A 15,952-nucleotide genomic window follows, 5' to 3' on the forward strand; every position below is an offset into this window, starting at 1 on the left:
GCACTTATAGCTGTAATTTATCTAATAAAATACATGCACATATAAAATGCAAGGTAACAATGCATTGCTTCATAAATTACCTTATTAAATAGCTGTTGCCTACAGGGAATAGCTATCATTTCAGTACTAAGATAAATTGCTTTATAGCAGCTTATAATTCTAGTATAGTAAAGGTACTCTGTTTTGAAAATGGAAAATTTTCTATAAAGTCTTGATCTCTTTCCCCGTCCTGCCTTTTCTTTTCCTCTGCCTCCTTCTTCCTTTTGTTTTTCTTTTTTTCCTTCGTTTCCATTTTTCCTTCTGGGTCATTTGTCCTCCTTCTTTTTCCAGTCTGTTTTCTTTCTTCTCTCAGATCTGAAGTGAAATGTAAAGCTGTAGCATTCCACCTACCTACTTAATTGTTAAAAGGTCAAGTTGGGTTCCATGCTGATTAGAGAACAAGGCAGTCATTGGCTCTTATTAGGAGAAATAACCTAGTGCTGCAGTTGTCAGATTAACCAAGTAAGAACATAGGAGGGTCAGATCCACCCAAAAGTTAAGTGAGCCGTCGGCGGGACTGGAGACTATCAAGTCTCCCAGGACATTTGAGACACTCACACGAGCATGACACATTCTTGGTTATCTGACATTTGAGTATAACTCAGCATCCTTGACAGAATCTGGCAGCTCTGCCAAGCAGGAGACAGCTGGAGCAGTGGCCTTGCTGGTGTGGCCTGTACAGGCTTTGCACATTATGCCTGCACGATGGCCAGGCCTCTGAAAGCATCTCCTTGGAAACAGAAGGATGTGCACATATCTCTGTGAGGCCTGGAGTCTAGGGAGATGAGGGTTATGTGCATGGGTGTACAGAAGGTACCTAGCTGAGCAGCTTTCTTCCTGCTGCAGAGGGTCACTGGGGATTCTAATACCATCTTTCTGGAGCAAAACGCTCCTCTCCCATACTGTCAATAGCTCCTGGCCATTGTACAGGATGACCAGGAGCTGTGACAATTCCATTATTTTCTGGTTATTTTTCCTTCCATCTCCTGAGGAGAGTAAAACGTGCAAATGAGAAACAGATCGTGGACCCTTGCAGTTAGCTGGGCAGAGTTTCATGAACAGAAGATTTAAAGCAGTATAAAGATGTGCTCTGAATTCTAGAGGGAATTAACTTTTTATGAAACTCTAGTTTGGTCTCATTTCATTGCTCAGCTTCATGAGTGAAAAAAAAGACAATAAAGGATTAAACTTAAGTGATTTTCTGCAATTAAAGTCTTCTGGAATTTTAAAAAGCCCAATTGTATTGGCATTTGCCAAATATAAATGCATTTTCCATTGAGTCAGCCAAGAGGAGCTGGATCAGCTTTCAGATTCTCAAGGAGCTATTGGTGACTGAAGTTACCACCTTCAGAATCCAAGTCCATTTCCAAGTCTGGTTCTTTAAGTGACAGTGGCACAAAAGGCCACCTTTGAAATTTCTTATGATTCCAAGCCACTTGGTTGACAATTAAGGCTGGGGCATCCAGCTTGCTTCCTCCTTCCAGGGCTAGTGGTGCAGGTTGGATCTTGAATGTACCCTAACGACCCTGGGTTAAAGGCTTAGTGGCAGCCTGTGGTACTGTTGGGAGGTGTGGAGCCTTTAAAAGTTGGGGCTTAATGGGAAGAAGTGACATCATTATGACTGTGCCCATAACTGAAAGTCTCTCCTTTCTGTCTTTTTTGCTCATTGCTGACAGGAAGTATGTAACTGCCTCTCTATGCCATCTGAGTTATGGTGTATCAGGCAATGGCACGTCCCAAAACAATGGAGCCAACAGATCAAGTACCGAAACCTTAGAAACCAGGTATTTAAATAAGTTTTCATCCCTTTAGAATGATTTACCTCTGATACTTGCCACAGGGACAGAAAACTAATAGCTTATCATTTTCTTCATCCACAAAATTTAGCTTTGGTGCCTTCCTCTAATCCCGAAAGGCTCATGTGTGACATTTCACACCAACCTTTACAATGGCGCCCCCAAACCAACCCCAAAGGCCTGGAGCCTGCCTAAGTTCACCTGGCAGATGCCACCATGAGGATCCAGAGCTTGGGACAATCCTTCCCAGTGTAACCAGCTCTGTGACCTTCCACATGCCTTTGAACCCCTCTGCCTCAGTTTCCACATACATAAATTAATAGTAAGAGTATCTACTTTGTAAGGTTTTGTGAGGATTTAGGGTTGTTCTACAAAAGCACACAGAATATTACCTGGCACATACTAATTAGTGATCATTAGACTGAGGTGTGTTCTTAGGCTGTGTTCTTAGACCAGTGATAGGCTTTTGCTGAAGCACTGGATGCAGCCCGTTGCTATAGAAATGCAGAGTCTCCCATCCTCCTTGGGAAGAAAGGGTTGGAGGAGACCAAGTGTCCAGCGCCTAAGCTCCAGGCAGGTGTAGCTTGCCTCACTATCGGCCCCAAATCCTAGGTCTCTGGTTGAAAAGTTGGGCATGAATCGTTATACCTGGAGGAGATCTCAGACTTTGTGCTGTCTTTGCCTTCAGGGGCCAAAGGAGCTGGGGGAAGCACAAGGGATGGGGGTGAAGGGGGTGAAAATGACCAAGATGTGTTGAGGGATGCACCCTAATTCCCTAAAATGAGCATCACTATTTTCCTGCAAATGCACACTAGTAAGATAAAAAAATTACAGTTAAAAAAAAAAAGGAAATGGAAGGGGCTTTAATTCGCTCTCTCTGCAAAGCACCAGCTGCTTTTTTTTTTGTTTTGTTTTTTTGTTTTTTTATTGGTACCAGGGATCAAACTCACGACTGCCTTGCTTACAAGGCAGGCGCTTATGCCGCTGAGCTAAATCCCCAGCCCCAGCACCAGCTGCTTTTACATTGCTTGTCTCATTTAAAAAATGTCCACATTAGATATTTTCCTGCACTATTAAATATTTATCATCTCAAGTTAAGAAGTAAAACAGTGATTGGGCAAAAATCGTTTGCATTGCAGCATATCTTTGCAGTCATTTCTCTTAAAGAGATCTTGTAAATTACACCTAAGCATCCTGATGCATTGCAGGAGCAGTGACAGCAAGGGTGAGGGTGAGGAGATCTGTCTGGAAACAGTCACCCCCAATCCAGAATCAGTAGCCAGAGGAAAGACAGAGAAAAGCTAGGTTCAGTGGAAGAAGTAAACCTAAAGACAAAGCCCAAGGGCAAAACCACAGTGTGCTACCGTGGTCTTGGCCATTGGGATCCACCTTCCCCAAACCATTCCTGGTCCAGAGCCTGTGCATATTCGATGAGCAGAAGCACAACTGGGCATCTCAGCCACGTGTTCTCTACTGCCAGGCACAGCTCGTGTCCTTGAGGCCAGGTCAGGGGTGAAACTGGATCCCCGGAAGACAGATGAGATCGAGATTCTCAGGAATCAAAGGCAGTGTTACTGTGCATCTAGTTTTTCATTTGGGAAATGCAGTCTGGTGTGTTCACTGCTATTTTGTCTGGAAGGGATGGTAATGAAATGCATTTGCATGCATTATAAAAGGGAGATGGCAGGTTATTAAAATTCCAGATAGTAAGTGGCAGAGAAGAGATCTGAAACTTATTGAGATGATTCCCAAGAGCCCAGCTTCCTGGGGTAGCACTGATTCTGCTTCTGTTGGTACAGGCTGAGACCTGGCTCATGTCAGCCCAGGGCACAGATGTCACAGATGTGGCGATGTTTCTAAGGAGCCGTGGGACCTGCCCCATCTTCTCACAGACAAGACACATGCTGAGAGCATGGTTGTACAGCTTCCTTTCTTAATCACTTCCTGAGAATAGCCTAAAATTATCTAAGCCATTCTGGTACCCAAAGTTGCTTTATCAGAGCCAATGCCATGCACTGTCACTTTTATAAAATTTTAGTGTCCAGTGTAGTGTCCACCACAGCACCAACTTCCCAGCCTTGTCCAGAGGAGGTATGAATGGCCAGTGCCAGCCCTGGGATCCTTGCCCTTCGATTTTGGATTTCAGTCTTTAAAGACATGGTTAGTTATAGAGTGCCAATTATTGAGAAGGTTTTAGGCAATGGTCAACTGTCTTTTCCCCAGAAAAACAAACAAACAAACAAACAACAAACAAATATCCCAAAACAAAAGAAATCTGTGAACATCATCCTTCAGGTTTCCGCATACCTTCGAATTCTTTGATGTGCCGTGACTTCTGGGTGCCCTGACTGGACACGTCAAAGGACCAGTATAGACATTTCCCAGTGACTGGTGAAGGGCTTCCAGGCACAAGCTCACATTCTGCTCAGGAAGCAAGTTGTCGTGGCTTTGCAGCCCAACACTGGACTGGGTTCTCCCTAGTGGGGAGTGGTAACAGGAAGCAGGCCATGAATTTGGTGTCAGCAGCCAGCCACTTGTGACCCATTTTTTTTGTGTTTCAGAGGCTTTCACAATCAGAGACAGCTTCCATTAGGAAAGTTGGTATAGGTTTCTTATTTTCATGTGGGGCTGAGTCCAACACTGAGGGATAAAAATGGAAACCAGCAATCCCTAGGGGAATCACAAGTTTTTATTTATCCTGGAGGCCACTGGGCATCAAAGACCAACTGGAGCTCTGAGCTGTTTCTAAATACAGAAGACAGTTCTTGAATGTCTTCTCAGAGCATACTGCGTGCAAGCACTGTGGACCGCGGGTCAGCTGGATCATGTATCTCTCCACAAATGGAGTGCAGACAAATATTCTTCCTTCCATGAAGTGAAGTGGACATCAACAGTAAAGAGAATCAGTGGATGGATAATTAAGCAGGGAAAAGTACTTGTAGGTGTCTGCCCCCAGTCTTCCATATGCTCTTTCTGTGGTTTCCTGGGCACCTTCCATGTGTTGGTACAGAGCTATGCCGGGCTCTGCCCACCGAGTCATTCCAGGGACACAGAGGGTCACTGTCCACCCTCACCACCACTGTGGTCAGTGTCCACAGCTTGGACACTGTGGTAATGGTGTTTGGGTTCATTCAGATGCAGGGAAGAATACAGAATCAGTGAATGGGGTGTGTTGCTGTGTGCAGCAAAGATACTGTAGCTGAACATCAGGAGGGAAATTCAGGGTGGATCCTGAATTCTGCGGGAGAGAGCATTGGTGTGGAGCCGGTGCTGGGTCAGGCAGGCCCTTGAGGACGGGAGCTCTCCCTGCAGGCACTGCTGTGGCAAGAGCGGTGGAGCATTTAGGCAGCTGGCTGTCCACTGGGAGGCCCATTTCTCCACGCTGCGGCAGGGGAGGTGCGGAGGCGCAGGCAGGGGCCCAGCCAGGCCTTCCGGGATGTCACCTGCTCAGTCCAGCCGCTGCCCATGGGGCTGCCTGGGGCAGGAGTCCCTGGGGCTTGGAGAGACAGCTGGCTGCTGGAGGCTGACTCGGGAAGGGAGGACGGCGACTGTCTTCTCCTAGGAAGGTTTGCTTTAGCTTTTGTTTCTGCCAAGACTGGTTCCCCGAGGAAAGACACAAAGCCATCACAAATCCTTTTTCTCCATCCCCTGGTTCCAACTGGACTAATGTATTATAAATTTTCTGTTTTAAACAAAGCCTTCCTAGGCTCTCATTTTGCTAATGTGTTTGCCTGTGGCTCTCGAGGCACAAGACGCAACCTTTTGATTCTCCTAGGGACGGACTGCGAACGTGACTCTTTCTAAAAATTTTCCCCCAATGAGCGAGATTCATCCGATGTGTGAATACATGCCACTTAATTTCACTTGGCACAAATGAACATTTATATGCTGCAGTATAAGTATCACCAAGTATAACAACAAGAGATCATATTTTTATAATGCCTATTAATTAAAAACAGTTTTACACTGTCCCAGTGGTTTGGAACGCTTTCAGCTACAAGTAATTAAAAATAGGCTTTGTAGTGACTTTAACAAATGAAGGTACATTTTTCATGGAAAACAGGAAGTCTGGAGAATGATCTCTGCTGGTCCCGAAGCAGCTGCCCAGCAGCGCCATCTTGAATCTAGGACTTTCTAACCTGTTCTCACTGTGTCGCTGACTGGCTGATGTTGGTGCCTTGGGTGGCAATGTGGTTGCTTTGGAGGCGACCATCACATCTGGGTGCTTGGGAGGTGAAGGAGAGGAAGGTTCAGGCTAAAATCTAAGCACAGTGTGTTTGTCCCTGGCTTTGTCTTGCACAAGAACCTCGGAAGTAACCCTCTGCAAGGGTCTTCCTTAGAAAAGACAGTGACAAAAATGATAAATTATCCACAATGTCTGCCTTGAAAGGACTTCGGTCATTTTTCCCATTTTATCCAATGGAGCCCCTGAGGTGTGGATGATCTAAAAGAATCTCACAAACTTATACAGTTGTGACAGAAAAAGGATACAGATCTGTGCTTTCTGACACTACATTTCAGACCTCAGAGTTTTTCCTGAAATGATCACTCCCAATCAGGTAATTTCCGTTAAAAATACTCGCGAGAATGGCGCCCACACCTGTGATCCCCAGCACTGAAGGGAGGCTGAGGCAGGAGAATAGCAAGTTAGAGTCCCGCCTGGGGAACTTTAGCAGGACTGTCTACAAATACACAATTTAAAAAGGGCTAGGGAAGTAGGTTAGTGTGAAAACCCTGGGTTCAATGCTTACTACTGCAAACAAAAAACAAAACAAAACCCCTTTGACAGGGGACCTTACAAAGGCAGTCAGTTGGATTCTGGTTCTCCTTGGCATCAAGGGACAAGTCTGAATGCATGGGTGTCGGTGTCGATCCCGGCCGGCAGGAAAAAACACACGACACGAGTAGTCGGCGGATAGCCTCTGGTTTATTTTCTCTCTCCGTACGCCCTGTTCCGGGATCTCGGATCCCGCCTGAGGGAAGCCTCCTCTGGTCCGTTCCCTACGGCTCCTTGTGTGCTTCTCTCAGCAGTCCCTCTTCTTGGTGTGTGTCCTCGCCCCAGGGGTGGTGTCAGCATATATATGGACACATCGACCAATCACATCAAAGTAGGCAAGACGAGCTGATTGGCCAGCGTCAGCTGTTGCTGGGCAGACTAGCTTACAGGGCGTGTTGTTTACTAGCTAGGGAGCAGGAAATGGGCGCCATCTTGGCATACTCGATGGGAGGGGTAATCTAGCTCAGGCTTCACTCCTCACCACAGGCCTCATATCACTCGGTCGACGGGAGGGGCAATCTAGCTCAGGCTTCACTCCTCACCACAGGCCTCATATCACTCGGCCAGGCTCCCAACATCTCCCCCTTCTTTATTTATTAAGATAGTGTGGTCTGTGGGTCCATGTGAGGTGTCTGGGAGTGGGCCTATTTCGCAGGCCGAGGCATGAGAGAATGTAGAGGTCTATACCCTGCTGTGCATCACCTTGTCTCGTACATATCCTTGCGCCAGGACCATGCTCAAGGTGAGTGGTTCATTTTTTCGCAGGGCCAGGCTTTTGTGAACCGAACCTGGATGCATATAGACATTCATTCCTGCCTTCCCCTCAACCCTTGAGGCGGATGGCACTGCAGTACCCTTGGTCTCGCATCTCAATGCCATAACTCTTACTCCCTAGAGGACCCTCGGAGTAGAGCCTGTCTTAGGTTGATCAGGAGAACTTCTCCCGTCTTACCCGTCGTTGGCTTGCCCACTCAACTCTTAAAGCTTATATCTTGGGGGAGACACGGAGGGGTCTGCCGAGTGACATTTGAGGAACCGCGTAATCACTAATTACCAACCATAATCCCCGTTCACTACAATCACTAATTACTATTTTCTAATTATCAATGGGAACACGCCTTAAGCGTGGGGTCCTTCTAGTCTAAGTTCGCAGCCGCGACGGGGAAGGAGACGTACGAAATAATACTAGAACATCCGTAAGAATAATGGCGAGGGCAGCCACGTACTGGTTAAAGGAGCCGTGCCTTTCTAGCCTGAGCCCAGAAAACGCTAGGTGTGGAATCCCCTTGACTCTGGGCCAGCAACATCATCAATGTCATATGTGTCTTTTGGGTCGCCCTTATCGACCGCAGGCACCTAAGAGTCACGAGAGTGACAACCACAAGAGCAAGAATGATCCCATACGCAAGAAGTGACGAAGGTTTGAAGAAAGAGCCTATCTGGCTTAGGACATCATCAAAAAAGGAGGCTGTAAGTATAGGCACCTCTATCTGATCTAGCTGCCGGATAGTCATATCCAGGCGCACGCTAGCGTTCCAAAAGGAAGAATTATAGGTGGTGAGAACATAATCCTGAAATTGCCTGTAAGCCGAACAGTTGACCTGGATGGGGGTAACGCACAACTGGGTGAATGCCCATCTGGCGTCACATAAATTGTTAGCCACCTCCCAGAGTCCCTGGACTTCCTGAGCGATTAGGTCGATCTGCTGCTGTAACGCCATTATGGCGTTGTGCTGGAGGAGGTTGACTTCTTGTTGCTCCCTCAGCGCCAGGGAGGTGGTGTCCGTAAGATTGGTAAAGGCCTGAGCCGTCAGCGTAGACTGGGTCAGAGCAACGGCAGCCGTCACAGCCGTCGCAGTCAGAGTCACGAACAGTGCTGTCAGAGCCGCTGTGATCCCAAAATCTCTCTTACGTCTGAGCATGGGTAGTTGGTCCTGCTGATAGACGGGATGAACCCAAACAGATTCGTTAAAGGGAACCCACATCAGTGGGGGTCGAAGAGCCAACATAGCATACGGGAAAGACCCATTCCAGCAGTTCCCTGTAAAGCATGGTTGGTTACTGCACTTAAAGGAGATGTCAGCAGAGAATACCCATAAGTAGGGCGGTTTTACGCATGCAGCCTCAGAATTAAGGGTGACATTGGTGGTTCCATTAGAGGCAGAAGCGTTAATAGCGAGCATGGGTCTTAAGTCCATGCAGGCTCCGGTGGAGAGGCACAACCAATTTTCATTAAGGGGGAAGGGGAAGCTTATTGCCCACTTGTTGTTCACTCTCAGGTAGGACTCCCACCAGGTCAACGCGAATATGTTGTTACTACCGGATGGAGGAGAGAACCGGGACCACCAAGACATGTTTAGATGAGTCACTCCCACGCCGTCGACAGTACAGGGCTGCCATGAAAGTTGTGACAGGTCCACCATCTGTCTTTTTCGGCTTGGGGACACACGGTATGGGCATGTGGGGAAATCGGGACGGGTGTGCATGGCTGCTCGGGGTTTGCAGGTTGAGTTAAAAGTGATGACTCCGCCGCTAAGTGTGCCAGCTTTAAAACATCCAGGCGAATGCAGGGATGGGACAGACAACCTCACCGTCAGGGAGGTATTGTACCATTTTACAAGGAGGGGCAGGAAGCTAACGCAGGATCCCCGGTGACACGAGGGGTTACTATTAGTGGAAAAAATGACCACATCATTGGTGATGGGAAGGTCAAAACGTATGGGTCTGATGGTTAACGGTATATCTGGTATGCAAGGCAATCTGGCGGAGCAGTTTTTTGCATACAACTTTGGGAGAGAGGGGGCTGTGGTGGAGATAGCGGCTAGCGCTGGCGGATGATGTATTGCTGCCCACACCAAGTCTGCTCCTATTTCAGTAGTGGTGGTGAGCATCAAAACCAGAAGGAAGGGGGCTGCCGGAAGGCGGCGTGGCCTAGCCACTCTGGCTGCACCGTACCCTAAAAGAGAGCCAATTACTATCGAGAGCATAATCATTACTGTGTCCCATAAGTCATACGGTATTCCTCGGTCGAGCAGCAATATCCTGGTCGGACCGATCTTGATTAGGCTGTCCGCTGCCGTTGAGTTTTGGAGTGTCTCCTGCATTATGTTTCGTTGGATTCGCCACGCGCGTCAGCCGTTCTGGGACCCACAATGGTTCTCGTCCTGGTTCCTGTGGGAAAACACAAACCGCACCTCGGTTCCAGCTAACTACTGGATCCGGGCCCATCCATTGTCCCGTCAGGACATCTTTCCATTTCACCCATCCCCTATTGCCAGGAGATGGATTACAATGTTCCATGGCCGGGGAGTGATTGTTGTTATTCAGGTTCAGAAAATTGTATGTGAACAGTGCCATGGAGAGCCGTGCCTTTGGGGGCAGGCCCTGACTTATTCCCCCTTTTTGTTTTTGTAGAATATCTTTAAGGCTCCTATGAGCCCTTTCAATAATTCCTTGACCTTGGGGATTGTATGGGATGCCATGTTTTAACTGTACCCCCATTTTTTCACAGAACTCATTAAAGGCTCTGCTTGTATAAGCTGGTCCATTATCAGTTTTTAATATTTTTGGTTTGTCCCATGCGGCCCAAGCTGTCAGGCAATGATTGATTACATGAGACACCTTTTCGCCAGTTTCAGCAGTCGCAAATATAATATGAGAGCAGGTGTCCGTAGAGACATGAACATATTTAAGAGATCCGAATTCTATCATATGTGTGACATCCATTTGCCAAGTGTCGCCAGGAATCAATCCCCTGGGGTTAACTCCCGTTGATACGACGGGTGTGTATGTGGCGCAAGAGCCGCATAACCGTACGATGTCCCGCGCGTCAGCCCTGGAAATGTGGTACTGGTTGGCTAACGTCCTGGCGTTGACATGAAATCTGTCATGAAACAGACGGGCTTGTTCTATTGAAGATAACATATTGAGTATCCACAACGGGCGAGTGGCCACGTCAGCTGCCGCATTGCCCTGTACCATGGGCCCTGGCAGGCGCGTATGTGCTCTTATGTGAGTGATGTATATTTTGTTGTGTCTATTTATCAGCAGAGTCTGGATAGACAAAAACAAATTAGTCACTTTGGAGGTTGGCTTAATCGGGCCCGCAGTCTCAAGGACCTGCATGGCATTAACAACGTATTTTGAATCAGAAACAATATTAAGGGCCCCTGGGAACTTCTCGAGGACGGTTTGTACAATTTGTAACTCTACCACCTGTGGTTGATCTGGTTCAAATTGTATGCTGATCGGAGGCATACCTGAGACCACATAGGCCCCTATCCCGGTTTTTGACCCGTCCGTATAGATCGTTGTTGCAGGAGTAAGTGGTGTGGACGCGGTGATTTTTGGAAATATCACCGGATGTTGAGTAACAAACTGTAGTATGGGGTCCCTGGGGAACTGGTTGTCTATCTCCCCAAGAAAAACACATCTCAGGATGGCCCACGTATCTATACAAGCAGTCAGGATTTTTATTTGAGAAGCGGTATAAGGTACCCGGATAGCATGGGGTGCAGAGCCAAAATGTTGGATAGCCCTGTCATGTGCCTCCAAGGCCAGGGAAGCGACCGTTTCCAGATAATGTTCGATAATCTTGGCAGGTGAGACCTTAGGGTGCACCCACAAAAGTGGTCCCTTTTGCCAAATCACTGCCGTAGGTTGAGAAACGGTCTGCAACAAGCAGACCTCAAAAGGCTGTTCTGAGTCAATTCTCCGCAATGCAGCTGTACTTAGGGCTTCCTCTATCTTTCTCAGAGCAACTCTGGCTTCCGGGGTGAACTCCCTGGGGGAGGCAATATCCGGGTCTCCTTTCAGGAGGTCGAACAGGGGCTTTAAGTCCGAGTTAGGGATGTGTAAATAAGGTCTGATCCAGTTTATATCTCCCAGTAGCTTTTGCATGTCATTTAAGGTCCTTAGGCTATCTGTTCTGATGGTTACCTTTTGTGGAGAAATCGATGTGGGGGAGACTTTGGTGCCCAGGTAGGTCACTATGTCTCCTCCCTGAATCTTGTCAGGGGCAATATGTAAATTTGCCTTTCTCAGGGCCCTGACCAATTGGCCAAGCATATCCTCCAACTCAGTCACATCTTTTGCACTGATTAGCAAATCATCCATGTAATGAATACATCTAATTCTGGGGAAGGCTTCACGCAAGGGGGCCAGTAGAAAATCAAGATACATCTGACACATGGTGGGACTGTTGGCCATACCCTGGGGTAATGTAACCCACTCGTACCTCTGATCAGGACTCTCTTGGTTAATGGTGGGTAGGGTAAAGGCGAATCTGTGGGTGTCCTCTGGATGCAGGGGGATTGAGAAAAAACAGTCTCTAAGATCTATGGCATAGACTGACCAGGACCGAGGGATGGCTGAGAGGGCTGGTAGTCCCCTCTGGATCGCCCCCAGGGGCTGCATCTGTGAGTTGACAGCCCTCAGATCATGGAGCAGCCTCCACTTGCCTGATTTCTTCCTGATAACAAAGACAGGGGTATTCCAAGGGGAGGTTGACGGCTTTACGTGTCCCGCCTGAAACTGGGTTTTGACTATCTCAGTTAATGCTAAAAGCTTCTCCTTGGGTAAGGGCCACTGAGGCACCCAAACTGGATTTTGAGATTTCCAGGTAATCTTAATTGGAGCGGGCAGGAGAAGTTTCCCAGTGACCCCTAGGAAAAACCCAACCCGTGTCTACCTTCCCTTTTTTCTACAGGTACGGGGGATGTCCGGCCCTGCAGGGCTGCGCCCAGGCCCTTGCCGGGGACATATCCCTGATTTTTGAGTATCCCTTTGGCTTGGGGAGAGCAGGTGGATGTAAGAGTGACATCCATCTGGGTGAGAACGTCTCTTCCCCACAAGGATACTGGCAGCTGCAAAACAAAAGGTTGAAAATGTCCTCGGTGACCTTCCTCATCACCCCAAGGCAGGGTCACGGCACTAACCTGGGGGGCAGCCACTATCCCCAATCCTTGGAGTGTGTTGTCAGCTGTGTTGGTAGGCCAACTAGGAGGCCAGTCTTTCTTGGAGACGATGGAACGGTCTGCCCCTGTATCTAGGAGTCCTGTTATCTTTTTTCCGTTAATCCTGAGCGATAGCATGAGCCTTTTATCAAGAGTCATATGAAGTCCTTCAAAAATTTCCTTAGAGGAGCCAAGTCCCTGACCCCCTCTAACCCGTTGACCGGACCGGGGTCTCTCATGGAGACTGGGGAACAGTAAAAGTTGTGCTATCTTATCCCCTTCATTAATTACTATGGTCCCTATATGAGATTGTACCATGATTTTGATGTTTCCTAAATAATCTGGGTCTACAACTCCAGGGATCACGGTAAGGCCCCGGAGGGCTGTGGAGGACTGTCCAATCACTAAACCAACTAGCTTGTCGGGTAGTGGTCCTTTGGAGGTGGTTTCAACCACCTGAACGCCCATATCGGGTGTTAATAGGAGTCTGGAGGCGACACAGAGGTCCACGCCTGCTGGCCCGGGGGTGGCCCCTGTGGGGGGGTGCCATCTTGTGTTGTCCTGTCTAGGGAGTGGGGGCCCGTCCGTAAGGAGGGCCCCCTCTGGCCGTTTTTTGGCTCCGTAGTCTCCCTGCCACTAATACGGTTCCCCTGGGCATCAAAAATAGATCTGCAATCTTTTGCTTTGTGAGAACCTTTACCGCACCTTTCGCAGGTTCCCGTTCGTCTGTCTGATTCCTGTCTCTTGGATATAAACTCCCCCTGTCCGGTCTTGGGGCAGTTTTTCCTTATATGGCTGGGATCCCCACACTGGAAACATCCCCTGGGCTTACCAGGGTGATTGGTCTTCTGAGGCCCTGTCTGTTGTAAGGCGGCGGCTAAAAGGGCAGCCACGCCTGAGTTGGATAATGGCCCCCCTATTTCTCTACAAATTTTAATCCAAGCCTCTATGTTTTTACCTTTATGGGGTGCTATGGCTGCCCTGCAGTCCTTGGTGCACTGTTCGAAGATTAACTGTTTAATAAGAGGAGCAGCAGCACTCGGATCTGAAAAGAGTCTGTCAGCTGCCTCCTGCATTCTGGCCACAAAATCCACAAAAGGTTCTGTGTTGCCCTGAACAATTTTAGAGAGGCATTGTGAGGCCACCCCTGTGTTGTTTACCTGCTTCCAGGCGCGGATGCCTATGTTATGTATCTGTTCATACACATTTGGAGGGAATCTAGTTTGATCTTGAGCGTACTGACCCTTACCCATAAGCATATCCTCATTTTGCCCCCTATGGCCCCTAGCCGCATTTTTTTCAGCCTGTTCGGCGGCAAACTCAGTATACCAGGCGCGCCAATCCAGAAAAGCCCCGGGGGCCAGGCAGGCTTTAGCCAGTTGGGTCCAATCACTGGGCGTCAGAAAGCCACCGGCAGACAAATTCTCCAACATAGTTATAGTGTAAGGAGCAGTAGGGCCAAATGTGGCAACCGCATTTTTAAGCTCCTTAATTTGCTTGATCTCCAGTGGTTCCCAGTAATTGGGTCCTTGGCCTTGCGCCAGGAGCACCGGATAAAGCCCACATTGTTCATACTCATTCGCCCCTTGAGGAATCTGTTCCATTCTAAATGTCCATCTACGAAAATACCTTCCCTGGGACCTTGGCATTTTTTCACAGGGTGGTGCCTCCCCATGAGATGTCTGTCCCTCCCTATCACAAAATTGTATCTCTTTGTAACATGGCCGACCAGTCTTTGGGGCACAAGATGGCGGGTCGCCAGGCAGACAAGATGGTGGCCCTACATGTGACAACGGTCCAGGCCACTCCCTCCATGGGGGGGGTGACGGAGGAAGGCCCCAGGCCGCCATCTCACCACAGGAACCGGTGTTTGGGACCTCCCAGGGTGGCGCGGAAGGCTCTACGGCTTTCCGTTGGGGAGTGCTCAGGAGTTTCCTTCCCTTCTCTAGGTCTGTCTGCATCTTGACTAGGTCTCTACGTAAAGCTGCAAAGGGATTAGGGGGGTCACTTGCCTCATTGTCCTCGCCTTCCGAGGTATCTGAGCCCGAGGAATCCGAGGCAGGGGGTACCTCTCTCTTGCCTCGCTCTCGCGAGCGCCTCCGCACGCTCCCTGCGACGGACCCCTCTCGGGAGGACTCCGAACGGGCCCCTTCAAAAGCTCGGCGGGCCTGAGAGAGCCCATCTGCGCTATCCTTAGCCCCATTCCTCTCCCCTTTGAGGCATGAATGAATCATCTCCCAGAGCGGCCGAACCGAAAGTGGGAGTCGGCGCTCCTCTTCTGCTCTTTCTAAATCCTTACCTAATTTCTCCCAGCAAGGTAGGGACAAGTGCCCCGTCGGCAGGAACCAGGGTGCCGCCTCATCTACTTGTTGGAGAAACTCCGTAAGTGTCTTGGAGCTCATTGATATACCTGAAATCTTGAGCAGGTCTTTCACCGCTCTTACCAGTGACTTGGAACTCTTAGTGGGTAAGTTGCCCATGCCTGTCACTGAGGAGTCCGTTCTCACCGTGTGAGGCTAACCTGCCACATACACGTGAGCTTGAGGGGAGTCTAAAAAGCCCTGTAGGTGCGCGCCACCCAGAGCCCAGGTTTATCCCCTACTCACCTGTCCTGCAGAGCAATACTGGAGCGTCGTCCGCCTCGTCTCGGGGGTGATCAGTTCCCCGTACGGGCCACCAAATGTCGGTGTCGATCCCGGCCGGCAGGAAAAAACACACGACACGAGTAGTCGGCGGATAGCCTCTGGTTTATTTTCTCTCTCCGTACGCCCTGTTCCGGGATCTCGGATCCCGCCTGAGGGAAGCCTCCTCTGGTCCGTTCCCTACGGCTCCTTGTGTGCTTCTCTCAGCAGTCCCTCTTCTTGGTGTGTGTCCTCGCCCCAGGGGTGGTGTCAGCATATATATGGACACATCGACCAATCACATCAAAGTAGGCAAGACGAGCTGATTGGCCAGCGTCAGCTGTTGCTGGGCAGACTAGCTTACAGGGCGTGTTGTTTACTAGCTAGGGAGCAGGAAATGGGCGCCATCTTGGCATACTCGATGGGAGGGGTAATCTAGCTCAGGCTTCACTCCTCACCACAGGCCTCATATCACTCGGTCGACGGGAGGGGCAATCTAGCTCAGGCTTCACTCCTCACCACAGGCCTCATATCACTCGGCCAGGCTCCCAACACATGGGGCCACCTGTTGGTTTGGCAGGGCTTCCCCCAACCTGTGATGCTCTTGGCTATGGCCTCTGTCATTTCTGTGTCCACCAGTGGCCATCATGGTGGAGAGTTTTGGCACTGTCTTTTATCTTAGGAAATAATATGTTTTCCTTTCATGGCCTTCCTCATGATTGCCATGTAGGGTTTGTTTAACCTTTGTTTCCCATGCTCATGGTG

The 15,952-nt window shown here is 49.0% G+C and overlaps 1 protein-coding gene across 1 annotated transcript; it reads right to left on the bottom strand.

Moving 5' to 3' along the window:
* Positions 1–6,743: 6,743 nt before the first annotated feature.
* Positions 6,744–15,735, bottom strand: LOC134472541 (uncharacterized). The gene is made up of 2 exons (XM_063234389.1): positions 15,173–15,735; positions 6,744–9,783 (listed from the first exon to the last, which is right to left on the bottom strand). Exon 2 carries the CDS (start codon positions 9,714–9,716, stop codon positions 7,842–7,844), a length of 1,875 nt encoding a protein of 624 aa, XP_063090459.1. The 5' UTR covers positions 9,717–9,783; positions 15,173–15,735; the 3' UTR covers positions 6,744–7,841.
* Between the last annotated feature and the right edge of the window lie 217 nt (positions 15,736–15,952).

The sequence above is a fragment of the Cavia porcellus genome, unplaced genomic scaffold (assembly GCF_034190915.1).
Source record: "Cavia porcellus strain 051 isolate PalLab524CR breed Dunkin Hartley unplaced genomic scaffold, mCavPor4.1 scaffold_23, whole genome shotgun sequence".
NCBI classification, from domain to species: Eukaryota; Metazoa; Chordata; class Mammalia; order Rodentia; family Caviidae; genus Cavia; species Cavia porcellus.